We start from the raw sequence: 25,219 nt of genomic DNA, 5'->3' as shown, positions 1-25,219 counted from the left end.
GGTCTGCAGCTCCCAAGCTCATCAGGGACGCGACAAGAGCAATATAGCGAGGGTTCACCCCCATCAGCCTTCTTACGCGCTTTTCCATGCATTATATGCTTGATATCTACAGATTTTGGAATGTAACACATTATTTGTTTGAAATTGTTCTATAAGTTTGTTTTCAACTGCTCATTTAGTTTGCTTTAAGGATCACATTTTTCGCATATTTAGCTTCTTTGGTAGCAAGATCAGTACGATGGATAATAGATTTGACATAATATGATGCTAAAGATTTGAGAGCTTTCTGATCTTGGTGCCATACTTGAGCATAGCAAAAGTCATCGGGATGCAGATTGCCCACGCGATGAATGCAAGCGTCGTGCAACCCCAACCATATCCCAGCCGCGCCCAGATATCCGGCCCTAGTAACGGAATCACCGAACCAACCGTCGTGCGCGCGACGTTTACAGCAGCAGTGGCGCTGGCAGATGTTCCATGCGGACCAAACACGTCGATGATGTACGTCTGGAACGGGATAAGCGACGCTATCATACCCAGGCCGGTCAACGACATACCGATGATCGGCACGATCCAGTGGTCACGTTGTTGCACCGACCAGCCAAACCAAAATAGCGACACCGGGATGAGTATCGAGCATAAGATCATTGGCGGGAGCCGGTACTCGGGTTTGCGCTCGCCGTGGCCTCGTGTTTTGGTGAGATGGCGCACGAGGTTGTCGTTCGAGCGCGCGATCGTGGCGACTCCGATCACCAACCCCGTGCCGAGGCCAATGTACGCCAGTCCAGTCACGCCAGTGCCAAAGCCGTAGCGCTTCTCAAAGACGGGAGATATGGTCGTGAAGAAGATGTAGAGGTAAGAGAATACTACCGACATATACAACGCGAGACACTGCACAATCGGTACCGTCGCCAGCATGCGAAATGGACGCGACATGTTGTGCCATAGAACTTTGCGAAACGGCACATGTCTCCGCTTGAGCGCGAGGATCGAGATCAGGTCGGTACGCCCCGATTTCTTCTTCAGGCTCGTGGTCTTGCGTCGTAGTAGCACGGCTTGGTTGGTCTCGTCCACAAACAGCGCATACGCGACGCACAGGACCGCCGCGAGGATGACGAGGATCCGGTAGGACCAACGCCAACCGATTGATTGTGCGACAAATCCGCCGAGAATCGGACCGGCAATGGGACCGATCAGCGGACCGATCGCAAATAGTGACGATGCCACTATCGCTTGTTAGCAGACACAGCCTCGTAGAATGAAGAATACGGTACTTACTGCCCACTTTGTCGCGCTCAAACAAGTCTGCCAAAGTACCGCCGCCAACATTCGATCCCGCACTCCCGAGATATGCGCTCAAAAACCGGAATGCGATAAACATGCTGCCATTTGTGGCTTCCGAACACCCGATGCCCATCATGCACAGTAATAACAAGGACCCGCACACCGTCGCCTTGCGTCCAAATAGCTCGCTCAGAGGTCCGTACAACAACGGGCCCCACCCGAAACCTAATAAGTACACGCTGATCATGAATGACAGCAAGCTCTGGTTCGTGATCCCGAACTCATCCGCGAGGTACACCTCGCCAGGCGCAAACAAGGTCGACGCAAACGGCTGTATAAAACTTCCCATGGCAATGAAGGCGACGTTTCGCCATTTCTTAGAACTCGGAAAGTTCTGCGGGTACGCAGGGTCGTCGACCGAGTCCCAACCGATATGCCCGGCGTCCCAGTCTGTTAGTAGTACCGTTGATCGCTGCGGCGAAGACGGCTTAGTAGATGCTTCGGTGGACTCGTCATTGATCGCAGTGCTCTTTGTGGTATCGTCCTGCGATCCGCTTTCAATGTCTATCGCGCTGTTCTCGCCGCTGCTCTTCTCCTGATTCTTCGCCGTCGTGATGTCGTCCGTCGCAAAATCGCCACGCTCAAGATCACCTTTCTCCATCTTGGAATCTTCAATGATGTGCATGCCAAACAGAATGCGGATATCCTCAGATTATAAGCAACAGCAATTCATCGAGTACGAGGGTATCAGAAGAGGCCTGATGCGAAGTTCGCACATGATGATGTAATCGGCGCAGCTACGAAATTTGCGAGCAATGACCGTCCCATACGAAAAGCTATATTCCGACGCGATATTTGTCGTATGCACGTGCGCATGCTCGCAAAACGTTACGAGCTGTTGTGACGATTTGTACGAGGAGGGCAAGCGCGAAGGGGAGTGCGAGGGAAGTGCGAAAATCGCAGTTGCGAACTGCACGCCGGAGTTTAACAAATCTCCGCAGTAACTGACTTCTACACTTCGCTCTCGAATTCTCAATCTACCTCCTTCTGCGCCCAAAATCATGATGTACAAGTTGATTGATTAATTGATCACACTGCTAACTTTTCTCTCCAAATCTATTCACATTAGCGTAACTCCGACGTAAAGATCAGAACAGACCCTCCTCATACTATGCTGCTGCATTCTCCTGCCTTATCGAATTCAGCAGATCCGTGCAATAGTCCCGAACTGGCGGCCGCAGTTTTATCAGGTATCTACTCCAGTTAGCGCGTGTCGCCGGAGAAAAAACGAAATAGCATACTTACTGCAGTGACAAGAATCCCAGCTTTGCCCGATCTGGATCTTTGCAGAGGATCCGTAGTTTCGACAGCATATCTGGCGTGAGCTCCGGCAAGTCAGACAGGAAGCGCAGGAATATTCTGTCATTGACGTCCAAAAACGGGATCACTCCATCGAGAATCTTCGTCGTCCATTTCACATATTGCGACTCTTCAGTGGCGCCATCGCCGTCTTTGGAATCGTCTTGCCCGTTCTGGAGCTCTTGCGTCGACATTTTGTCGTTGTACCACTCCTCGCTGAGCCAAGTCACGGCGAGATCAATGCGTTCCCGAAAGTTAGCCATGATGTACGCGTACAGCTTCTGTCTGATGAAGCCTGCCATGCTGTTCATGTTCTCTGTGTCCTTCGTCGTTCCGCTCTGTGCATTGCTCAGTCCTCTAGTACCCAGCCGGCTAAGTAGCATGATCCAAATGTCTCGGCTCACGCCGACATCGCTGAGATCGTTGATATCCTTTCCAACACGCCGCGAGATATCGTCAAATATTGTTTTCTCTATGACACCGCCGTTGGTGACAATGCGCTCTATTACTTGCTGAAATACCTCGAGGCGATCGCTTTGTGACAGTTTACTGGGCTGAATGGAAATCAAGGAGGTCTGCTCGTTTGCTAGATCCTTGTAGTAGTCGTCATCGTCAAAATCGTCCATCATGTCCGCATTCCGCGGCTGATTCTGATCCACGGGCTGTAGTTGATCAACCAGTGGGCCTAACGCGATTTCCTGACCCGAGGCCACAGCGGTCGATGTAGTCACATCCGGTGGCTCGTAGTCGTCGGGTTCGTAATCAGCGTCATCGTCTTGCTCCGCAAGTACAGCAGCGGCCATCACGGATTGGTCTTCCTCAATTTTGATGATTTGCGGAGGCGGATACATCTTGCTGTACCTCAACGTCACAGCTCGCACAGCCGCGTCGATTTTGTCTTTCGATGTGATCATCATGCTCGCGATCGCGATTTCTATGGCAGTTGTCGGCGGGAGCATCGTGGCATCGAAACTGGCCATCGATATGACGGGGTCTATGAGGGTGTATAGGCTTGCGTACGATGGCCCTGCTGTGCTGGCAACATCTGGTACCGATGGAGCGGGCTGCTCAATCCTTGGCCGCTTGACATTGTCATTGCCAGCGTTAGAGTCCGCCGCCCGTTTTCGCATTATGTCGTCCGCCGTCATGTTCTTGGCTTGCACCAAGTTTGTGAGATATTGCTGAATCCTTGGACCATACTGATTTGCGATACTACTTTGTCTATGCACGCGATTAGTATGACATAGCACCGCTTAATCCAAATATTTACTCACTTTAGCATGTTTCCGAGTACTATTCGCAGATTCTTCTCAGCAAAGCGGACTTCAAGACGTAGTTTCGCAGACTCATTTGTGTCGTAGTCCGCCTTCAACGGATCGAAAGCCAGTATCCGCATAATCACTTTGTTCACGGTCGTTGAGCGTGATCGTACCAGAGCCGCGCCGCAATACAGGCTGGCACTGATGACGGACTCGTTTCTACTTAAGAGTTAACTTTACGTGTCCAAGGTCGAGGGCATGCAACATGTAATGCTTACATGTGCCTCTCGTAGAAGACGCTGAGAAGTCGGTCGAGGAGTCCTTGCGCCTCGGCTTCGAGAACGGGTATCGGGATCAGCGGGTGATTTAAGGGAACCATGGTTAACGAGACATCAGTGGCATCGGCAAGCTGTGAGTATGGTTAGTTAAGCTCGCCACAGTGTTCCACTGGAACAATATCTACGTGATTTACGTACCCGTGGGTCCTTGGTGCCCGGTGTCTGCACTGCGACTACACGCTGCACGAACTTGATGCAGCATAGTTTAAGGCCCTCACTGCCAGTTTCCCAGAACGAAATGATTTTGCTCTTGATGGCCGTCGCTTTCTGCCAAATCTCGCCGGCCGTGTTGTGGGTACATCTGCGGACAAAGCAAATCAGCTAAACGTGAGTAGACTAGAACAAGAATGAGAGGACGCACATATGCTTGAATATTAGCGGGTAGATTGAGCACGCGCACTGGATGAGGTTCTTGAGCAGTGCGGAATCGGTCTCATTGAACAGGACGAGCAATACATCCAAGCATTCCAATGCTAGCTCCTCTTTGTCGCTCTGCTTAAGGTCTGTAGACGCAAATCCCTGATTTAAAAACGCTGCACACCACGACCTCAGGCGGATATCTTCTCGGTGCGCGATAGGCAAAATCCCACGGATGATTTGAGGGTAGAACGAAGTGTCTTTGACAACCAGCTGCTTGGCCTGGTTGAGCTGGTCGATTTGTTGGTCGACGGTGAGGTCTGTCATTTGGCGCAGCGTGCGTTTGTGACAGTTTTTGCTAAGTCACCGTGTGCTGACGGCGCTACAGGTCAGCCGGCGGCATGTGCAAGCAGCAGCGCGGGAGGGTGGGCGGTGCTGCGGAGGTGATGATAACCGTGGTGGAGCAGTCGAACGCGACCTAAATTTGACGCCAGCCCTAACATCACGACCTCGACCGCAAAATCCACGTCCGCATCCGCGTCCTCGCTGTGTTGCTGCCGCCGTCGGTCCTTCTCCCACGCGACCATCGAGACTCGGCGGTTTTGGTCGACAATCTGCATCTGCTTCTCCGGGCCGCCTCCCGTGCATGCGTGCCACGGCCTGAATCGCGCCCGCTCCTTGATCCCGCCTCTCGGCTGATCTCCTGCATCCTTCTCGGAGTCTGAGCCGAACATCGCCCGGCATTCCGACCACAGACCGCGCGCTATGTCACAATGAGCGGGAATGATTACGATCATCTTCCAGATCATCAGAACGCTGCTGTCGTAGCTGTCGGCAAGGACAGCCAGGTGTTAAGCGACGCCACGGCGGACTCCTTGAAGGCGATACCGATACCCCCAATACCACATATATCCGAGAACTTTCTCCCTCTTTCGCTTGTTGTTTCACGACTAGTTGAGAACACGTACTCAGAACTCGTCAATTTGCTGGACACGCTATCGGCGGCGAACGACATTACGAAGAAGCGGAAATTTCTAAGTTTCCTGATACACACGCGACAGCAGTATATCAAGATCTTTGTTTTAACGCAATGGTCGCGGAACGCAGGCGACATCTCAAAAGTTATAGATGTGGTTTCATGGCTCGGTGGCCAAAGGAACTGCTTTTCCAACGTCGTGTGGGCGCTGCAGGCAGTCAAGCAGGACTTGGGCGGTGCGAGGTACGTATTGCTATGTGTTTTGTGGTCCCAGATACGTGCTAACCAGATCCACAGACTGCGAAATCCAGATTTAGCTACAGCTCTGGAAGTCCTTGTTCTTGGTGAACCACGACTGTCCACGGTACGTTCTATACCTCTAATGTACTTCTGTGCGGCACTAATATTGTCTAGTTCAACCTTGTACCACCGAAGCCTCTTTCTCCCAAGCGGATTCTTGATACACTACACCATCTCAACGTATTACTATCTCTCCGGCTGTCGCTGAAACAGGACATCCCGCCACAATTCAAACAGTACAAAATCAGCAATGGCAGAGTTACGTTCTCGACGTCCGAATTTGAGGTCGACTTGGGCATCGCAGATGATGCACCAGACGCACAGTTTTTTTTGATTGACTTCAGATTCAAGTTCGAACCAGAGTCAAAAGTCACGCCGGCCATACGGATGAATCTGGAACGCGTGGGAAACGAAAAGCTAAAGTCAAATGGCTTGACCAGCTTATATGAATACCTGCGTAAGTATTTTGCAGGTGTGTTGCTGTGGCAGATACTAATAGTGGTTTGCTAGATATGTTTACACTGTCATACAAACTGCTTGTTCTGAATCAGCAATTACTACGTCTAGCTAACGGAGTATGGACCGGAACGTTGACCATCAATCACTTCGCCGAGCGACAGATAATATCACTGCAGTACTGGAGCGAATTACCAGGGAAAAAGTCGCTCGCGGAATTCGGTGTGCTGCAGTCCAAAGTTCTTGGTGTGCATTGGATTCCGAGAGATTTTCCTTCGCATACCTATTCGATTGATCAGACGGATATTAGCGCACAGACGATAGTGTCGCAGATAGTCACATTACACGTACAACAAATCCTTTCTGCAATCGTGACTGCGTTTAAGTCGTCGTCTTTACATGCGTCTCTGCCGAGTCTAATAACTACAGTATCAGACACCATGCTCAAAATCAAGCTCACCCCGACAGATACAACGACACTGACTATTGAACATTTGACCGGACGAATGATTTTGGAAGGCGAGAGTGATTTAATAGAGGCCGCTGAGAAGGAGCTAAATTCGCATATGGATGTCAATCTTGCGCCGCAGACGCTCTGTAAATTACGACATCTTTCTCTACAGCGTGAAATCGAAGGTAGGGCGGAAGGTGCAGGATGGGAAATTGTCCGAGTTTCAAATATCCGGCCAGAGGACGTTCGGAATAATTTTGGAGTCGGGTTGAGGAACATATACATGAGCACAATGCGTCATGCAGATTGGATGCCAGGATGGTTTCTTGTCGTCACTATCTCGGACAGCCAGACAAGTCTGTGGTTAATCCAGCTCAAGCTCTCGGACGGTGGATGGTCGATTGTGTTTAACCAGGCAGTGGAGCACAGTGGCATTGACATTCTGTACGCACCCGAAAAACTGAGTCGACTCGCCGTTCTTGCATCAGCAAGGATATCGTTCAACATTATTGCGGCCTCGCTCTCAGAGCGCAACATCAAGTATGAATTTGTTCAGCCAGACCGAGAGCACGGCACAGACCAAAATGTTTTTGAACTTCCGACGCTGCATTTCGACCTATCGAACGTGACGAAACCGTCCTGGGCCAAATCAGCAGTGACACTTGAATTTCTTCCATTGCCGCCGCCGAAGCAGAGCACCATTCTCGCGCGTGGTTTGTTGGAGCCGTCAGTGGTTTTGAGTTCCGTGTCGGCAACGTCGACAGATGTTGTTCTGGATGTGCAGAACAATCGATTCAGCATGTATTTTTACCTTCCGCCTGCCGACCAAGTCATACCACAGATGATTGAACGCCTGACGCGCATTGAGCGCGTGGTAACTCTGATTCGGACCCTACAGTTGTTTTCGTTTGAAGTGGAAGAGATATCGCTAGGTCGGATCAGTTTTTCCTACAGGGGAGAGAAGATGGCGATATGGATCGGCAGTGACGGGGGCATGCACTTGAAACTCGATTCGACCAATCCGTTCAGTAGGATACAGTTTTTCTTGCAGGATGTTCTCGATCGCGATGGACTGAAGCCGCTGGTGGCGTTGTTACCAGCCACTCTTCCTATATTGCGTGTTGCTAATGGAGTTGATAACGGCGACGTGTATTTCTTGGTCCGCAGCGCGAAGCAATATCGGTTAGTGTACAACTCAAAACGAGTTGCGATCGACATCCAGCTGCGGGACAAGAACAGCGAAAAAGTGGTATACATCACAGATTCTGGCGCGAGCGTGCCTGGATTTACACCATGTGAGGCATGTGGCAAGGTATGGAATATGCAGCGTCCGGATGCACGATGCCTTGATAGCGGCATAGTGTGTGAGGCTACGGCTGCGGAGGAGGTTTTGTGGAAGCTTCATGATGTTATTACTTCCTCTTGAAGCATAATATGGAACATGAGATGGTTTTTTGTAAGTTATGTTATTTTTGTTTTCCACATCACGAACGCCTTTTTATTGTTACGAAATAGATGTATACTAGTGTAGTAATTTGTAAGAAATTTCGACTTGACGCCCATGAGCGAGTTCACGAAGCCGACGGAGTTGTGCTCATCGTGCTCGTTAGGTTGGACTTCCAAGCTAGGAAACTGGGCAGTGGTTTCGCTAGCTTGCAGGAAGCTCTTACAAAATCCATGCTAAACAGAGTAAATGACATGCCATTGCAATATATACAAAAAATAGCTCTAAACTCCGGCCGAAATACAAATATGTGCTATAAGCAATCCTCTCAGCTAGGCACCGTCAGTCGCGAATCAATGACCTGCGCCGCTCTTGTGATCTCGCGATTCTTCTGTATTACTACCTTCTCACACTTTCGCATAGTTCCGGAAACATGCTCGACGGTGGCGACGACACGCACGCCTTCAATTTCGGTCAACAGTGTCAATGCCGCCCAGACGATGCGGAAATGGTCGCGCGCGACACGAATAATACCGGTGGATGTCGCGGGGGAGAAGTATTTCACTGTCATGCCAGGTTAGCCATATACTTTCTTCAGTCAGAGTACACAAAACACGACATACTGGCCAAGGTCGCACGCACGAGACCGGCGCCGAGATCGCCAAAACTCCGGTTGACGCAATCGCGCACGGCGGCCTGCACCGCGATCAATGTCACCGCCGCAGGAGACGGGCGGTGAAACAGCATGATGCGAGAGGGTTCATCGAGGTTTGCTTCACGGCCTCCCGGTAAGAAGTTTCCGTCGGAGTGGTAGACGGTCCCCCCGCCGACGCCGGCGGTACCTGCACTGCTCACGCGCTTGCCCATCTGTGCACCGATCTTAACACGCTGCGCGACAGTCATACCGCGTTCGCGGGTCGGCAGCACGTTTTCTGAGGCCGGGAGGATAGGGTAGTGCAGCCTGAACATAAGATAGCGCGATTTGTGGCGAACCATTGTTCCATGTGCAGTCACGCAAGAATGGAGTAATGCGTGAAGCGTTGTCGAGGTTGAAGGAGAACCGCGAATGCGTTCTGCGCCGCTCCATAATTGCACACACCACCTTCACCACTTCACTACCGCCACCCACCCAGCGCCCAGCTACCGCCTAGCTACCGTCTAGCTACTGCCTATAGTCCAACATGAGCAGCCAACTTCGGTGAGTCGTACCGTCTACGCGGCACGCAACTGCTCACCTGCGTGGTCCGTCTTCCGAGAAGATTCGCAAAAGCTGACCATCCTTTTGGGATACAGATGGGGACACAACAAATACCAGGACTCGTCCTCGCGCATGAGCCCGGCGTTGATGCGTGCACGGAGCCGGTACACGCAGCGGAACATCCTAACTGGCGCGATTCTGGCCGTGTTCATCGGCACCTCATGTTCGTGTTTCCCACCTCAACTCTTCTGGACTCTACCAGCCGTCTGGACGGGGTCCAGCGCACGCCCACGCAGTGGCGCCGCACGTGGGAATTTTACTAATATCTTTCGCAGATGTATTTGCTGCGCGAACCGCCGGCTTTGATGACTTCAGCGACGTTCCGATGCCCCCAGTACCCGAATCGACCGTGTCAGAATTGCAGCGCGAGCGGGACGCAAAGGCGGCCATCGCGGCATCTTCGCCATTGCCTGCTCCTGCGAAGCCAAAGTCGTGAGCGTGTCTCGGTATTTTGTGAGGAGTGGGTGAAGTTTTGTATATAGGAGCGTGTTGTGCAGATGCGCGCGAGTTCGCAGCGGGTTCTTGCTAGAATCAAGTCTCTCTTTCTCACTGAACCAAATTTACATGTATTGCGACGTGTGTGACGCCCAAGGCATAACCAGACTAGGGTCCGCTCAGGTGTGGATTCAAGAAGCAATAGAGAGCAGCGACAAGACAATCAAAATCTTTCATCAGGACACAAAGCAGACCTGCATTGTCAATTCTTCGCTTCCTCTCTCAACGAGAGAAGCCATTTTGCATAACAATGGCGTACGCCAATTCTTAGCTCTCGAGTATAGAGCCCAAGATCTGAACAGGGGATCAAAATTTAAACACAGTCTTGATTATGTCTCCATGATGGCATATGGCTGCCTCCATCCGTCGCGCATTGCGATAGACTCTTAAATTCACCGTATCTTTTACTTTTTCGCTCATGCTTACGCCAACTTTGCTAGAATAGGAGGCAACAGTTCTTACAATGTGAACAGACCATGGAAATCTCGTGAATCCTCATGTGACAGAGCATTCCCTAACCCGCTGAGCAGTCCTTGTCAGAATTTCATCTCTGAATTACGATCGCGGATCGCGAAGTACTTCTGTGCTTCAAAGCGACTCGTGAACACGCCAAAACAATTCATTAACTAGTATGCCATTATCATATGTACCTACTGCTGCATTTTACATTTTTTCTTTTGATCCTGCTCCTCTAATGACTCTATCTCGTTCAAAAATAAGTAAGCAAAAGAAGATGACCCCAGAACAGTTGCTGGATCATTTGCAGAAGATCGTAAAGTAGAGAAGAATTTACAATTCACCAAAGTAGCTGACGTTAGAAAATATAAAGGAAGAAATTTGCACTCCGAAAATTCAAATAACTAGTAATCCCGGTCCGACCGATACCTGCCCACGCAATTTTGAGGTTCCACGAAAGCACATGCTGCATTTTTAAGATAAAGACGGTGCTATTTGTGCTACCGCCTGTGAATCAAAACCAAATCACAAGAAGCCGGCAAAGGCGGAGAGAACGGCAAGGATGGAAGCCTGCACGACGTCCTCGTGGATTCCAACGCCCCACCTCCGCTCCTTGCCATCCACGCGGATCTCAATGAAGGTCGAAGCGCGGACCTTGGAGCCCTTGCCAATTGCGTGTTCCTTGTAATCCCAGATCTCGAGCTTGACGCCAAACCCGGTCGACAGGGCATCGGTGAAGGCAGATATGGGACCGTTGCCGATGCCGGAGAGCTTGGTCTCCCGCCCGTCGAGGTCAACGACGCCGGTGAAGCGACGAGACTCACCATCGACCCGGACGACATCGTAGTCGGAACGCAAGGAGAAGCCATTGTTGATGTACTCCTTCTTGAACAGATTCTCGATCTCGACCGACTTGAGCTCACGGCCGACAGTCTCAGCTTCCAGTTGGACGACCTTTGAGAACGCAACCTGGAGGCCGCGCGGTAGATCCAGCCCGAGCTTTGTGAGGATGATCCAGGCGGCACCGCCCTTGCCGCTCTGCGAGTTGACACGAATGACAGCCTCGTAGTCGCGGCCGATATCCTTGGGGTCGAGAGGCAGGTACGGGATCTGCCACTTGACTTGGTCCGCGGATTCAGCAGCCTTGACAAGTTCGTCGCGGGTGTTGAAGCCCTTCTTGATGGCATCCTGATGCGAGCCCGAGAACGCGGAGACGACGAGCTGGCCGCCGTACGGCGCGCGCTGGTGCACGGGGATCTTGTTGCACTGCTCGACGACGTCGATGACGGAGAGGATGTCGCTGAAGTCAACGTTGGGTGAGATACCCTGTGTGTAGAGGTTGAGCGCGAGCGTGACAAGGTCGACGTTGCCGGTGCGCTCGCCGTTGCCAAACAAGCACCCCTCCACTCTGTCCGCGCCGGCCAATTGCGCGAGCTCAGCAGCGGCAACGGCGCAACCTCGGTCGTTGTGAGGGTGGAGCGACACGCAGATCTTATTCCGCTCGGAAATGCTGGTGCAGAAAAACTCAATCTGGTCTGCGTACACATTTGGCGTGGACATCTCCACGGTCGCTGGAAGGTTGAAGATGATCTTGTCCTCCTCTGATGGGCCCCATGCGGCCTTGACTGCCTCACAGATGCGGAGCACGTACTCTGGGGAGGAGTCCGAGAAGGTCTCCGGCGAGAACTCGTACTGCCATTCTGTGCCAGCGGTGGCAGGGTCGTCCTTGGTGAGAGATCGCACGAGCTTCGTGCACTTGACCGCGAGCTCAATGGACTCCTCCTCGCTCATGCCGAACACAATCTGCCTGAAGCACTCCGACGTGGCGAGGTAGAGGTGCACGATGGCCTTCTTGGCGCCCACCAGGGAGTCAATGGTGCGACGGATGAGCTCCTCGCGACACGGCGAGAGCACCTGTATCCAGACGTCGCTGGGTGCGCTCTGCACGACGCTGCGGGTGAAGTCGAAGTCAATCTGCGACGCGGAAGGAAACGCGACTTCGATTTCCTTGTAGCCAATTTCGACGAGCTTGGCGAAGTAATGCACCTTCTCCTCGATCGACATGGGATCTGCAAAAGGATCAGTCGTGCCCGACTCATGCACACGCACAAGTTCCACAACGCACCCGGGAGAGACTGGTTGCCGTCGCGGAGGTCGGTGGCCAACCACCGGGGGGCCTTGTCGAGGGACTTGGACGGCCACTGCCGGTTAGGGAGATTCATGGACGGGAACTTCCGATACTTGACGGAGGGGTCCTTGAGCATAGGCATGGTGGCGGCGTGCGGATATACGAGTCAAGGAGCGGTATGAGGAGAACGAAGCGCGGAGGAGGAGAAATATGGGAAATATGGGGAAGGTGGTTGGTGAGTCACGACACTTTTTCTGCGTTGTGAAGCTACTGACCTGTGAAGAAAAAGGAAAAACTTGAGGCGTTGGGACTTCTACTGTCCCACCGGCCCGTATGGCCCTGTGCTGGGGACGCATGCGCGGAGGACTGCACTGAATTTTTGTGTATCGCTCCGCTACGCGTCCCCAACTTACGCAACTCATCGGGCCGACATCGGCCTCGGAATAGCGCATCATCCCTGATCACGTCTTCCCAGAGCAAACTCCGTTGCATTTCACTAGTTCACTAGTCACATATATACAGCAGTCCACTGCGCACTGCCTATCTCGTCGTGTACGCACCGTTGGCAAAGATCGTCTGTCCATTGATCCACCAGCCCTCCGTGACCAGGAACTTCACAATCGGCGCGATGTCCTTGATGTCCGTGAGCTTGCCGTTCATCGACGCGCCCTTGTTGTACGCGACCGAGTCCGGCGACTCCTGGCCATAGAAGAACGGCGTGTCCATCGGACCCGGCGCGATGTTGTTGACCGAAATCCCGCGGGGGCCGAATTCCTTCGCGGCGGCGCGGCAGAAGTGCTCGACGGGGGCCTTGGCGCCGGCGTATACGGAGTACAGGCCCGTGAAGGCTGCGAGCAACGACGTGACGATCGTCACGATCTTGCCGTTATCCTCGAGGTACTTGCCGGCCTTCTGGATGAAAAAGAACGCAGACTTGGAGTTGGTGTCGAACATGACATCGTACTCCGCCTCGGTGATCTCCAGGAAGGGCTTCTTGAGTACCATGCCGACGTTGTTGATTGCGATGTCGACCTTGCCGAACGTGTCCTTGGTGAACTTGAACAGCGCCTCGACTTCGTCTGGCTTCTCCAGCGCAGCCTGAAAGCCAACCACCTTGGAACCGTACTTATCGGCAAGCTCTGTCGCAAGCGCCTCGACCTTGGCTGCGTCGCCAGCTGAGTGGTAGTGCAGCACGAGATCGGGGCTGCCGAGCGGCGCGAGGATCTCCGCCGTGAGGGCGCCCAGGTTCTTGCCACCGCCGGTAATGATGATAGTCTTGCTTGCGAGAGCCATTGCGTGTGGTGTAGGTGTTGTGGATGCAGGATGTGCGAAGCAGCGGCGCAGGCCCGTATTTATCGTCCACCGCCGTCGCCCTTCGCCGCGCAACACGAGCCAAGCCGCACCGCTCCGCCTGCGCGCGCATGGCGTTGCTGTCAGCGCCGCCGTCGCAACAACAAAAACCCGCGATCTGCCTCTTGCCCATCCGCTTTCGGCCGCACCGTCTCGGCCGAGATCGACGGACCGAGCCGCACGCTCTGCGGCTCTTCGTCGCAGCGCCGCGCCGCCGCGGCGCCGCGAAGTTCGCGGAGTGCTGGGCGGACGCGCCTGGAGGCTAGAGTCCATAGTTAACGTGTATATGTATGTCGAATATGCCATGCCGTGCCATGCTGCCCTCCTCCACACTCGTTGATCGTCTGCTCCAAGTATCCTCCAATCGCTCAATAACAATCCTCCTGTCCCATCCCCTCTGCTTCCCCTTCCTCCGCTATGATACACTGCCCTGGCCCCAACACCACCCAGTGCACACTCACTACTGAAACAACAGACTAGCCGCAATCTCTACATTCCCCCGCGCAGTGCGCAGTGCGCTGATCGCCTCCTCCCGGGAAACTCCCAGGCTAATCAGCTGAGAGATACTCGCCTCCGGAAACTGGTAGTTCGCCGATCCCGCTGGCGGCGGCGGCCCGTGACTGGGTCGTGGTACCGGTGACCGCGGTACCGGCTTCCTCTGTGGAGGATATGACTGGCCCGCCATTGGATGTGGCCGAGTCGTGTGCGGCTGTATGCTGCGCGGTTGCTGCTGCCGCTGCGGTACCTGCGGCGACGGCATCGCCGTTGAAGACGACGACAACGAAGACGACGTCGGCGGCGGCGACGGATGCGGTCGTTCCTGCTGCTGTGATGTCTGCTGCGCTCTCACGCTAGTGGGTGACTCTAACTGAGCTGGCGGTGATACCGCTACTGCGACCGGTGCAGTCGCTGCAGCGGGCTGCTGCTCCGGCCGCCGCGACATGCTGCCATCGCTACTATGTGAGTTCTTGCGAGATGCTGCCTGCGCATCCTGCCGCCGTGTCACTTCCGGCAGATCCCCCCGGTCTTGCCGCGCATGCATTGGCAGATCGGACTCCGCCAGGAACGGCACTTCTTCCTCGCCCATGATCAATATGTTCCGTTTGAGATCAATCGTTGCCTGGTGTCGTTTGAGCACTGCGACGAAGAATTAGCAATCAGTGTATAAGTCGACGAAGCACGACACACGTACTGTCTAAACCAAGAAGCAAATCTACGTCAGTGCCTTCCATGACGGTAAAACTGCAAGGCAGGAACGCCTTGCCGATCTTGAGCGGCGCGCTGTGTATACGTCCGAGAATCTTAGCCGTTCCAACGCCGCGCGCGACACCTTGGAAATTCTTGTCCAACAAATACATTACACTGCGCTTGTCAGCATCACGGATACGGAAATAAAACAACAGCGTACATACTTGCAGTCCTCTGCGCACTGCGGGTTCATGATTGTCGCCTGCGCGCCTGAGTCGACAAATGCCTTGATCTTGTGTCCATTGACCTCGATCGGCACGTACAACATCTGCACTCGGCCAAAAGACTCGGGGTTGTGTTCGAGCGCGGCATTCAGGTTCTCCATCACTGCTTCCTGTTGAATGAGCTCCAGGATTTTTCGCTGGGACTCTTCATTGAATGGATCGTCGTTCAACCGTTTCTGCGAAAGGGGTCAGTGCGCGTTAAGAATGTGGTTTGAGGCAGCAGAGAGTACGCACCAGTTCCTGCCGCTTGATGTCCTCGGCCTTTACCCGCGACTCCTCTATCTTGGTTAGGAGTTCATGGAAGCGCGCCGGATCGTTGACAGAGGCCGCGAGATCGGGATATGTCTGTCGGACGAGGTCGCAGAGTGCTTGATCGCCAAGCATCTGCAACCGCACCTTCTCGACGTCGTCCATGACGGTGCTGTGTTGTTCGTCTTGTTGTCTAAACGAAAAACAAATCAGCGGGTGCTTATGACACCATTGCGGGAATACGTACTCTGCTGCGGGCGGCGCGGCGGGCTGCTGGACGCGGAGCATGATCATGTCGTAGTCCTCCATATGAAAGTCCTCGATCGTGCGGTCGCTGCCCTCAAGCACACCTGCGCGATAGAGCAGAATCTGCTGTGCAACGGGGACAGTGGTCTCCGCCTCAATGTAAGCCTGCAGATCTGCGAGCGTCATGGAAGGTACGACATCGAGGGTATAGATCTCCTCGGATGTTTCCACGGTCACGATGAGGTACATTGCGGTGCGTGGTGCCGGTACTGGGGTGCTCGACGCAACGCGGGAGCAAAAAAGCAGAAGCTAGACGGACCCGAGACGCGCAGAGATAGGTGCGCCGAAGGGGAATGAGCGGGCGGCGAGGGGAGAGAAGGCGGTGGACGTGGTGGTGATGATGATGGCGATGACGCGGTTGACGGAGTGGCGGCGAAGTAGCAGCAGGGGCGCAGAAGGCGGGACTGGCCAATCAGGAGCGCAGAAGCCGTGTAGCTGCGCACTGTCAACCTGTGTACTTGTTCGTGCCACGCTCGTTCGCAGACTTGTTGCTTGCGGGCAAGTGGGCAGTTCGCTAACCGCGCAGGAGCGGAGCGCACTGCGAGCCAGATCTGTGACTCTCCGGCTGTGATCCCTTGCTCACACTCTCGCTAACTGAACCGACGTATGCGCCGGTTCCTCGCCAGGTTCCGCGTCCGGTTTGCTACCTACGCCCCTGCGCACGGGCTCCGTGCGCCTGCACGCGAACCGGGTTCGCTGTTGGCGTCGTCATCCACTGCCGCCTGCGCCAGCTTCCCCGGAATGCGTGCGCACTCTCGCGCCAGCACAGGACTTCCTCCGCAGCTGCTTGATCGACGCCTGATCCGTGTCTAAAAAATGCACCGCTCAGCCGTTCCTCTTCTATTTATAACGCGACCCTCGCGCTGTGCTGTGCGCTGCAAGGGCTGCTGAGTTGTGATGACAAAATACCACACTTGGACGCGCGCCTCCCCGTCATCTATTTACATGCCGCGTAGCACGGCGGCCTAGTCGCGGTGCTCAGCCCGCGCCTCGTGCGCCGCGTCCAGCGCCACCCACCGGTAGTACCATACCGTGATCCCTGCCGTCGACGCATGCCACAATGAGTGCGCGTCGATCGCGTCCCACGCCGGCGGGAAGTCAAACACCTCCAAGCTCATCGCCGCGCTCAGCAGCAGCACGTGGTAGAACGGCCAGAGCATCCACCCCGCTCGTTGTCCCGCCGTCGCGGTCACATACCGGTGTATCGAGAAACCGGACATCACTATGTTCTGTGCTATTCCCAGCACAATGTTGGCCGCCATGTTGTACGTGTATGAGAATCGGATGAACGACAGATATCCAATGTGAGCCGCCGTGGCCAGAACACACGCCACGGTCAGCAGCCCCCGCACGCCTGTCTTCTCCCTCCGGTCGAGTCGGAACACGCGCACCATCGTGAAGTAGAACCCCGTCATCACCGTGATGCCCGCCGAGAAGTAGTCCAGCCGCTCCGTGAGCTTGAAGTCCCGGCAGTGGAACACGGACGACCACACCCACGCGTTCATCCCCGCGACCATCACCGCGACATAGTACTTGCGCAGGTAGAAATTCTTCCGCGCATCATCCTGCGGCAGCCGCGGAGCGAGTCTCGTGTACGCACGATACTGCGGGACGAAGTTCATAATCGAGAATATGACCGACGCGGGTTCCTGGATCCCCAGCACACGCTGGAACGGCCACTTGCCATGGAACTGCAGAACCTTCGCCCCCCGCTTGACCCGCTCCGCCGTGATGCTCCGCTGGCAATTGTAGTCGCAGTTCTGCGGGCAGTCCCAGAAGAATAGCGTCAGATACCCCGGCAGTTGTGCGCTGTCCTCATTTGCGCATGTCGTTGCGACGCATTCGCTCACGCATTCGCGAAACTCCTGCAGTCGGTCGCCCGCCGAGCCATGCGCGTGTCCACATAGCGTCGCAAGTGCGCAGAACGCGTACAGCGTTAGTAGTGATAAACGCATTCTTGCTATGCTAATACACCGTGGCCGTTGCACGACGATATTCGCTGGGAACGTGCAAAGTCGACAACAATCACCCACTCCCCGCGATCGATCTTGCAAGCCGCACCAGCAATCCGACAAACGTCTCAATTCCTTTGAGTCTCGTAATCCTCTATTACTCCTAGAACTGTCTTGTAGACTCCTACCTTTCTGCAGCGGCAAAGCCGCGTAAAACTCGCGCGTGATCGTCGTGCCAGTCCCAAGCCACGTGACCTCCATGTCCGGCCAAATTGTGATGGCTTCCCTAGCAGTCTAGACGAGTGTCCTCGGTCCATGTTGGCGTTCCATCTGCTCCTGCTCAAGAACAGACCTGCTTGTGACTTTTAGCTTTCCACTTTTGATTTGATCTTTGGACAATTCGGACGACCCGCTGCTGTAAATTTCTGTCGCCATGGATGAGCAATACGACGTCATTGTTTTAGGTACGTATCAGTTGTGGACCGGCCCAAAGTGCAGCTGCATCATGGCGCATTTGCTTTGATTTTACAACTTAGGAACATTATACTAACTGTGGTTGACCTCAGGAACCGGTATGATTCGCAATTTTGCTAGCTCCGTGGCCACAACAGAGTGCTGATCCCCACGGTCATACAGGCCTCACCGAGTGCATCCTCTCCGGTGTTCTCTCCGTAGAGGGCAAGAAAGTCTTGCATATCGATCGCCAAGATCACTATGGCGGGTACGTGTTCGATTGCTTATGATCTGCACTCATATCGTTCTAACAAGTCTCCTACAGTGAGAGTGCGAGTCTATCACTCACACAGGTACATATACCACCTTGCCTTTGTGGCGGCCGACATGTTTCTAATGGTCCTAATTGCAGATATACTCACAATACCGTGCCGGCGAAGCCCCGAAGCCCAGCTTCGGTCGCGATCGCGACTGGAACGTCGATCTCGTTCCAAAGTTCCTCATGGCCGACGGCGAGCTCATCAACATTCTTCGTGTATGTATTTTTATTGCCACCGTCCAAAATAGTACCGCTGACAATGGCAACTAGGAAACGAATGTCACGCGTTACATAGAATTTAAGCAGATTGCCGGAAGCTACGTCTTCCGCGACGGCCGCATCGCGAAAGTGCCCGCCAGCGAAATGGAGGCGGTGCGATCTCCACTCATGGGCCTCTTCGAGAAGCGTCGCATGAAGCGCTTTTTCGAATTTGTCAGTAACTACGAAGAAGGAAACCCTTCAACTCACCAGGGCTTTAATCTTGACCGCAACACCATGAATGAGGTCTACACCAAGTTCGGCTTGGAATCCGGCACCAAAGATTTCATTGGCCACGCGATGGGCTTGTATCTTGATGATTCGTACCTTAACAAGCCAGCGCGGGAGGCGGTGGACCGCATTTTGCTCTACGTGCGCTCGCTTGCCCGGTTCGGAAAGTCTCCGTACTTGTACCCTCTCTACGGACTCGGCGAGCTGCCCCAGGGTTTCGCTCGGTAAGCATCACTCGCGTGCACTCATTCCAATACCGATTCTAACAGTCTCTAGTCTCTCGGCTATCTATGGCGGCACATATATGCTCGAAAAGCCGATCGACGAGATCATCTACGAGGACGGTGTCGCCGTCGGCGTACGCTCCGGCGACGAAATCGCGCGCGCCAAAATCATCATCGGCGACCCTACCTACTTCCCGAACAAGGTTCGCAAGATCGGTAGCGTGATCCGTGCAATCTGCGTGCTCACGCACCCCATACCCAACACCGACAACGCGGACTCGGTCCAGATCGTGATTCCACAGAATCAGGTCGGCCGGAAACACGACATCTACGTCGCGATGGTCTCGTCCACGCACAACGTCGCAGCTAAGGGCCACTACCTTGCCATCGTGTCTACCATCGCTGAGACCTCCGTCCCTATCAACGAGATCGCACCCGCGCTGCACCTTCTCGGCACCGTTGTCGAGCGATTCGTCGGCGTCACCGACTTGTTCGAGCCTCTAGAGGATGGCACCAAGGACCACGTCTACATCTCCAAGAGCTACGACGCCACGAGCCACTTCGAAACAACCACCGACGACGTCATGGACATCTACGAGAGAATCGAGGGCAAGCCTCTCGTCCTCAAGAAGCGTTTCAGCGACGAGGACGAGAATTTCACTGCGTACGAGTAAGGTTTGCTTTCAGCAATGGGGTCCTCCAACGTAGGGAGAGAGCTTGCGGTTGATTTGAATGTGTTCTCGGTTGTGTGTTTTCTTTTTGGGAAGTTCATGATGGTCGACAATAGATTGGTTGTGCAAATTCTGAGCAGAGTTCCTACAACTTATCTAGCTCTTCACTACAAATATAATGTTCGGGGTCTCTTTGGAGGCAATCGATCCACTAAGGCTTCGCTCAAAGAGCAAAAGGACAGAAGGTACTATGATTCACGATCGCTCTAGCAAATCCTCTCCTTCCGGTTCTCCCTCCAAGAGAGAGAACACAGAATCGCATGATTCCACATCTGGCCATGTAAATTCCCTGTAGGAGGCCAAACGGGCGGCTGCTTCGGATTGCAAACTGGGTCAACCAGGTGATCGCGCACGGGACCACAAAAAAATAGTGGCAGTACGAACGAGGAGGCCAGGAACTAGGATTCGTGGAACCATAGGACCACAACAATATTACCTTGAAAACCCACAACAAATCACAAATGCGCCGCCCCGTCGCCTCCAAATGCCATAAAGCAAACTCCATGCATGTATATAGTTATGTTCAGGATGATAAGCCTAGATACGTCTATGCACATTACCCCCGTGTATTGACGGCAATGTGCGTTGAGGTGTAAGCAGCGGTCTCCGAGTAGGTGAGCGCGATATCCGTGATTGTGTCCGCGGCGAACTGCTGGATTTTGGCGGGTCGGGAATTGTGTAGTCTAACATTTCAACATCCCTGTGCTGCTCCTGTTCGGCCATGACTGTGAGTGGCTGTCCGGCTGTTGAACGTGTCGGTGAATGTTCGCCTAACGGTGTGTGAAATGTGGAAGGGTGTAGATTAAAACATTTTGTCAGGATCATGCGGGCGGTGAGTCCTTTTGCGTATTTCACCGTCTTCAAAGCTAAGCAACATCGTTAGTATTGGGACACGAAGCAAGATGGACAGCACACTTACACGAAGTCAACGCCTTGATACACAAATTTTGGTCATTCGACAACAAAACTATCTCCTTCCCACGCACCTTTGTAAAATAGTTGCAACAATCCAAAATCGTATCATCCCCACGTAACCCACTCGCAACTATCCGCTCGTCCCTGCGCGAACAATACACCGCCGGATCCCACTCCGCGAGCGCCGAATATAGCCACCGATTCGTCTGCCGTGCAAGCGTCGCGACGTCGCTCTGGTGTTTGCTCCGGCGAATCCCCAGGCCGCAAGGTATATGTACCGTCTTAAAAGTGTCGAGTTCGCTGATCACCGTAGGGGGGAACACAAGTAAATACCCGCGCCGAGCAAATCGTGATTGCAAGCGGCGCAAATCGTCAAGGATCGGCAGGTGCGATATAGCGAAGTTGGTGTCGATAACAAATAGCAGCGCGGTATCCTCCACGCGCGTGTCGTGCACCGCGCACTGTGCTAGGTCAAACATCTCGAAACTGTGTGCCCAACCTGACGTCTCGAGCTCATTCTCGTTCGTGGCGACGCCATTCCGACTTGATTCCACGCTTGCGTTAACTTGCTTAATCAACTCGTCACTCTCGACATCTTTCATCTCGACATCCTCCATATCTGCTCAGTTAAATTATCGCACAGTACAGTTTCAGTATGTAATAGAACAAAACAAGGTAAGGCAGTCAAACGACGTTTTGTGCCCTGCAAATCGCACGTCGGCGGATCATATTAGAAACCAGCCTGGCTCGCGTATCCAGATGTAAACACAGAACGAGCGGACTACTATCCAAGTAGTCCAGCGTCCTCGTTCAGAAACATTACAGGGAAGTCGTACTCCTATCCGCGCTCGTTCAAGCAGAAATACCGTAAGATCTACTGTTGCATAAGAAAGAGCAGAATGCTGAAGAGTGACCGCGAGTGAAACTGGAGAAACTCCACAGGAAAGAAGTTTTGGCGCCTCGGTTGCTGAACACGCTGCAACCACAACCTCAACCATAAACCCCTCTCGTTTCAAATTCCCATTACTTTGGACTTAGTTATACTAAAGCTATCTAAATTTAAAATATTACTAAATATGTTATTTTATTATAAAATGTGGCAAATTCTCGTTAGATCAGTTGTCTTTTGCGCGTCACATTTAGGATGGCCAGTGTGATAAAGCAGATCTCGAAATTTTTATCAACGAGCCGTTGTAGTATAGTGGTCAGTACACTTCGTTGTGGCCGAAGAGACCTCAGTTCGATTCTGGGCAACGGCAATATCTGCTGTTGGGCTCGAAATTTTTAATTGTTTTTGTATAATCTGTAACAAATTTAGTCTAAGCAAATTTTTTTGGCCGGAATATCCGCCGAACCCTAAAGTCACTAGTACGTAGGCGACTCTACACAACTTTACATAAGTTAAAGCAGACACTGAAGCTGGTACCCAAGCAATCGTGCGGCTCAAGTGTTGAGAAAACTTACGTACAGACCAGACGCGGCCAAAGTGTTTTGTGACTCCACAGTTGTGAGATGCGATGCCTTGAAACGAGAGTGCTGGAGTTTGAGAGTGTCGATAAGGTCACCATGTCTTCAGATCACTGAATCGATAATCTCGTACACCAAATTGCTAGATAATATTATGTGCCACTAAAAATGAACCGGAGCACCACAACACCATATAAACCTATCAATACCCACCGTCCCATATCATGAGTCATAGATCAACATCATTGCGGCATCGACAACTATTAAACACAGTCGCTGCCAATTAAACATTGTTACGGCCGTAATAGTACGCCTGACGACAAGCTTTGAGATGCTCCGGTCGCGTACACTTGGGGTGATCCCGCTTATGTCTCATCGCAGCACACATGCGCCCAATATCCTCCTTCGTCGGCGTGCTTATTAAGCAGTAAAATCGGAAAACGCCGAGAACAATCCGCGGTGCGAAGAACGCCCATCTGCGAAGGAACCGCGGCTTAGTGACCTCAGTTGTAGTCTGGTTCTGAACATGCTGCAAAATCTCGACATCGTCGTACTCTGGTGCGCCATCTTCGGGAGGCGGAGTTATCTTGAATGTGGGAAGTGACACAAGACCGATGCTGCGTTCCTTGTCTGCGGCTTCGTAGGGGGGAGGCGGGATGTCGAGTAGCGATGAGGAGGATGCGTTTTCATCGGCACTGTTATATGCTTCGATGTCATTGCAGCCTGCATAGATGCTGTCAAACTTCATGTAGCCATGCAAATTGCGCTTTGCGGCCAATTGCGTCCGCCAGTAGCGAATCAGAATACCCGAGAGGAAGTAGATAACAGGTAGCAGAAAGTAGAATCCAACTAGATTACGAATATTAGCAACTAATACAACTGTGCACTGCAAACAAACATAACGCTTACTCAAGTACATGCTTGATTCGTAATGCATATCGCTATCTGCTCTGCGCGCGTCTCGTCGAACGTGATCCATAACAACCGCGTCGACATTGTAGATCCCCAGCCCCAGCCCTAAACGCGGCTGTAACTTGGTAATATCGTGAGAGCAACGGGTGGATATGCTATATTCGTACCGACAGAACTCAGCGAGAAGATTGTCAACGGCAAGATCGACCGCCTCTTGAGAAATGATGACGGCGGACAGAGTACCGACTGGCGCGGCATGTACGCCGCGCAGTGCGAGCAAGGCAGCAGCGGCAAAAGAAGTGTGGTACATCTTGTGGACTCTGTCCACAAGAATGGGAGGTATCAAGTGGGTATATACGCGAAGAAATGCGGTGGCTGAGAGTGAGACGTGGAGAGCGGCGACGGAGGGCGAGAGCGCCACGGAAGCGGCGCAGGGAAGCGGCGGCGCAGTACGCAGCCATTACGTTGTTAGTGGCAACCACAGCCTCGCAGCCAGGCGTTCGAAGTTGGCGCAACTATCAATCACTCTCGTTGCGGTTAATTGACTTGATTCTTGTTCTACCAAAGTGCGGACTTGTGAGCTCGAAAAAGTGTTCTCACGATTTCTCCAGCAGTGCTTGACCGCGACGCGAAGCATGTTAAAGAGGATTTTATCGCGCGACTGCATAATGGCGAGTGCACTGCACAGAGCGATCCGACTAGAACGAGGCGGAATGCTTAGAAGTCTCGGGCAGAGAGTACTGAATATGCCAGCAGAAGCTCACCGCAGTGGATGCCGTGGCATGCATGGAAGCGCCATTCTTCGCGCAGAGAAGATCCTGAACAAAGCGACACCCATCAACCCATCTAAGGGCGGCGCGTTGCAAGACTTTGACATGCTACAAGACCTGCCTCGACCACCTATTGCAATCGACGCGGTCGTGGAAAACGGGTTCAAGCTCTCCGACGGCACCACGTTTGACTGCGCAGATGGCACACGCGGTTGTGCGATCCTGGACGGGCAGGTTTTGACTTGGGATTACACAAAGTACTGCACCGGGATCGATATTGGAGTGGTGGATATTGCGGAGGAAGGGCTGAGCTTGCTCGGCCTGCTGTATCCTCGACCGGAGCTGTTGTTGGTTGGGCTGGGAGGTGGACGGTCTAGAATCCTTGGGCCGGCGACGCGGCTGAGGATCATGAATCTGGGGTATACCATTGAGGCAACGGACACTGTAAGTCTAGAGTGCGGGGCAGTGGCGACTGTAGTGACGCAAGACTGACTGGGTGTGGTGTAGTTGAACGCAGCGAGCAACTTTGAGCTGCTCGCAACGGAGCGGCCGCGACAAGTGATCGCGCTCCTGCTGCCGCCGACCGTCTGATTATGGCCGTATACTGAGTCGACAGGCAGCCGAGGATGCTTTTGGAATCGCTTCTTTGTGGTGGGTTGCGACACTGGGATGGAGATATGTGTGGCGGCGATAGAGACTCGCTTATTCGGGCTGGAGGTTTTAAAATGGCGGCTGTCGAGCTTGCTCATTTTCTCCACCGCCTTTCTGCACCACTACATCTCCCTACGGCGTTAAGAAGTGTATCCATGTACGCACTCTTCTGCTTGATGATAATCCCAAAGTGACCATGTTAACTTGGTCGTGCTAAGTGCACCGACCGAATCGATCACCCTCTCATCACCTACGACAACCATGCCAGACAACGCTTCGCAGACAAACTTGGTTCAGTCGATTGAGACACTCGTGCTCAGCTTCTTCCATGAAGAAGTTCTGTCCGGAATGGGAACGACACCGAACAGCGTCAACTGGGGCCAGCTTGCAGCGGGAAT

At 53.2% G+C, this 25,219-nt stretch overlaps 13 protein-coding genes across 13 annotated transcripts; 4 read left to right on the top strand and 9 right to left on the bottom strand.

The window, feature by feature from the left end:
* Positions 1-129: 129 nt before the first annotated feature.
* Positions 130-2,342, bottom strand: V1518DRAFT_421152 (major facilitator superfamily domain-containing protein). The gene is made up of 2 exons (XM_066905156.1): positions 1,279-2,342; positions 130-1,226 (listed from the first exon to the last, which is right to left on the bottom strand). Exons 1-2 carry the CDS (start codon positions 1,967-1,969, stop codon positions 268-270), a joined length of 1,650 nt encoding a protein of 549 aa, XP_066757894.1. The 5' UTR covers positions 1,970-2,342; the 3' UTR covers positions 130-267.
* V1518DRAFT_386808 (uncharacterized protein) lies at positions 2,343-5,047 on the bottom strand. The gene is made up of 6 exons (XM_066901706.1): positions 4,602-5,047; positions 4,379-4,541; positions 4,181-4,311; positions 3,918-4,121; positions 2,590-3,864; positions 2,343-2,538 (listed from the first exon to the last, which is right to left on the bottom strand). The coding sequence occupies exons 1-6, from the start codon at positions 4,922-4,924 to the stop codon at positions 2,454-2,456; spliced, it is 2,181 nt and encodes a 726-aa protein (XP_066757893.1). The 5' UTR covers positions 4,925-5,047; the 3' UTR covers positions 2,343-2,453.
* V1518DRAFT_421149 (mediator complex subunit MED14-domain-containing protein) lies at positions 5,041-8,308 on the top strand. Its single transcript, XM_066905155.1, has 4 exons — positions 5,041-5,816; positions 5,871-5,937; positions 5,988-6,330; positions 6,384-8,308. The coding sequence occupies exons 1-4, from the start codon at positions 5,371-5,373 to the stop codon at positions 8,204-8,206; spliced, it is 2,679 nt and encodes an 892-aa protein (XP_066757892.1). The 5' UTR covers positions 5,041-5,370; the 3' UTR covers positions 8,207-8,308.
* On the bottom strand, positions 8,264-9,370 carry V1518DRAFT_421147 (ribonuclease P/MRP protein subunit). Its single transcript, XM_066905154.1, has 2 exons — positions 8,848-9,370; positions 8,264-8,788 (listed from the first exon to the last, which is right to left on the bottom strand). Exons 1-2 carry the CDS (start codon positions 9,218-9,220, stop codon positions 8,553-8,555), a joined length of 609 nt encoding a protein of 202 aa, XP_066757891.1. The 5' UTR covers positions 9,221-9,370; the 3' UTR covers positions 8,264-8,552.
* On the top strand, positions 9,322-9,918 carry V1518DRAFT_445845 (uncharacterized protein; the record flags this gene model as incomplete). Its single annotated transcript, XM_066906469.1, has 3 exons — positions 9,322-9,422; positions 9,518-9,645; positions 9,758-9,918. Exons 1-3 carry the CDS (start codon positions 9,406-9,408, stop codon positions 9,916-9,918), a joined length of 306 nt encoding a protein of 101 aa, XP_066757890.1. The 5' UTR covers positions 9,322-9,405.
* A 660-nt stretch (positions 9,919-10,578) lies between these two features.
* On the bottom strand, positions 10,579-12,826 carry V1518DRAFT_421139 (uncharacterized protein). Its single transcript, XM_066905153.1, has 2 exons — positions 12,559-12,826; positions 10,579-12,502 (listed from the first exon to the last, which is right to left on the bottom strand). The coding sequence occupies exons 1-2, from the start codon at positions 12,701-12,703 to the stop codon at positions 10,959-10,961; spliced, it is 1,689 nt and encodes a 562-aa protein (XP_066757889.1). The 5' UTR covers positions 12,704-12,826; the 3' UTR covers positions 10,579-10,958.
* Positions 12,827-12,954: 128 nt separating this feature from the next.
* On the bottom strand, positions 12,955-14,155 carry V1518DRAFT_421138 (uncharacterized protein). The gene has a single exon (XM_066905152.1). It carries the CDS (start codon positions 13,852-13,854, stop codon positions 13,102-13,104), a length of 753 nt encoding a protein of 250 aa, XP_066757888.1. The 5' UTR covers positions 13,855-14,155; the 3' UTR covers positions 12,955-13,101.
* A 762-nt stretch (positions 14,156-14,917) lies between these two features.
* Positions 14,918-16,282, bottom strand: V1518DRAFT_88517 (aspartyl protease-domain-containing protein). Its single transcript, XM_066906703.1, has 5 exons — positions 16,198-16,282; positions 15,880-16,025; positions 15,618-15,825; positions 15,324-15,559; positions 14,918-15,273 (listed from the first exon to the last, which is right to left on the bottom strand). The coding sequence occupies exons 2-5, from the start codon at positions 15,939-15,941 to the stop codon at positions 15,069-15,071; spliced, it is 711 nt and encodes a 236-aa protein (XP_066757887.1). The 5' UTR covers positions 15,942-16,025; positions 16,198-16,282; the 3' UTR covers positions 14,918-15,068.
* Positions 16,283-16,650: 368 nt separating this feature from the next.
* Positions 16,651-18,167, bottom strand: V1518DRAFT_421135 (Per1-like-domain-containing protein). Its single transcript, XM_066905151.1, has one exon. It carries the CDS (start codon positions 18,149-18,151, stop codon positions 16,904-16,906), a length of 1,248 nt encoding a protein of 415 aa, XP_066757886.1. The 5' UTR covers positions 18,152-18,167; the 3' UTR covers positions 16,651-16,903.
* Positions 18,168-18,323: 156 nt separating this feature from the next.
* V1518DRAFT_407018 (GDP dissociation inhibitor) lies at positions 18,324-20,049 on the top strand (the record flags this gene model as incomplete). Its single annotated transcript, XM_066901973.1, has 6 exons — positions 18,324-18,354; positions 18,485-18,611; positions 18,669-18,696; positions 18,756-18,878; positions 18,933-19,375; positions 19,428-20,049. 6 exons carry the CDS (start codon positions 18,324-18,326, stop codon positions 20,047-20,049), a joined length of 1,374 nt encoding a protein of 457 aa, XP_066757885.1.
* A 101-nt stretch (positions 20,050-20,150) lies between these two features.
* V1518DRAFT_421130 (PIN domain-containing protein) lies at positions 20,151-21,607 on the bottom strand. Its single transcript, XM_066905150.1, has 2 exons — positions 21,026-21,607; positions 20,151-20,972 (listed from the first exon to the last, which is right to left on the bottom strand). The coding sequence occupies exons 1-2, from the start codon at positions 21,498-21,500 to the stop codon at positions 20,644-20,646; spliced, it is 804 nt and encodes a 267-aa protein (XP_066757884.1). The 5' UTR covers positions 21,501-21,607; the 3' UTR covers positions 20,151-20,643.
* A 715-nt stretch (positions 21,608-22,322) lies between these two features.
* Positions 22,323-23,970, bottom strand: V1518DRAFT_434879 (uncharacterized protein). The gene is made up of 2 exons (XM_066906257.1): positions 23,398-23,970; positions 22,323-23,337 (listed from the first exon to the last, which is right to left on the bottom strand). The coding sequence occupies exons 1-2, from the start codon at positions 23,708-23,710 to the stop codon at positions 22,772-22,774; spliced, it is 879 nt and encodes a 292-aa protein (XP_066757883.1). The 5' UTR covers positions 23,711-23,970; the 3' UTR covers positions 22,323-22,771.
* V1518DRAFT_87290 (uncharacterized protein) lies at positions 23,874-24,922 on the top strand. The gene is made up of 2 exons (XM_066906700.1): positions 23,874-24,614; positions 24,678-24,922. Exons 1-2 carry the CDS (start codon positions 24,036-24,038, stop codon positions 24,759-24,761), a joined length of 663 nt encoding a protein of 220 aa, XP_066757882.1. The 5' UTR covers positions 23,874-24,035; the 3' UTR covers positions 24,762-24,922.
* Positions 24,923-25,219: the final 297 nt, after the last annotated feature.

Source organism: Limtongia smithiae, assembly GCF_038497785.1.
Source record: "Limtongia smithiae strain NRRL Y-17922 unplaced genomic scaffold V1518scaffold_11, whole genome shotgun sequence".
NCBI lineage: Eukaryota > Fungi > Ascomycota > Lipomycetes > Lipomycetales > Lipomycetaceae > Limtongia > Limtongia smithiae.
The sequence above is the reverse complement of the archived record's forward strand: the minus strand, read 5'-3'. Positions and strand labels throughout refer to the sequence as shown.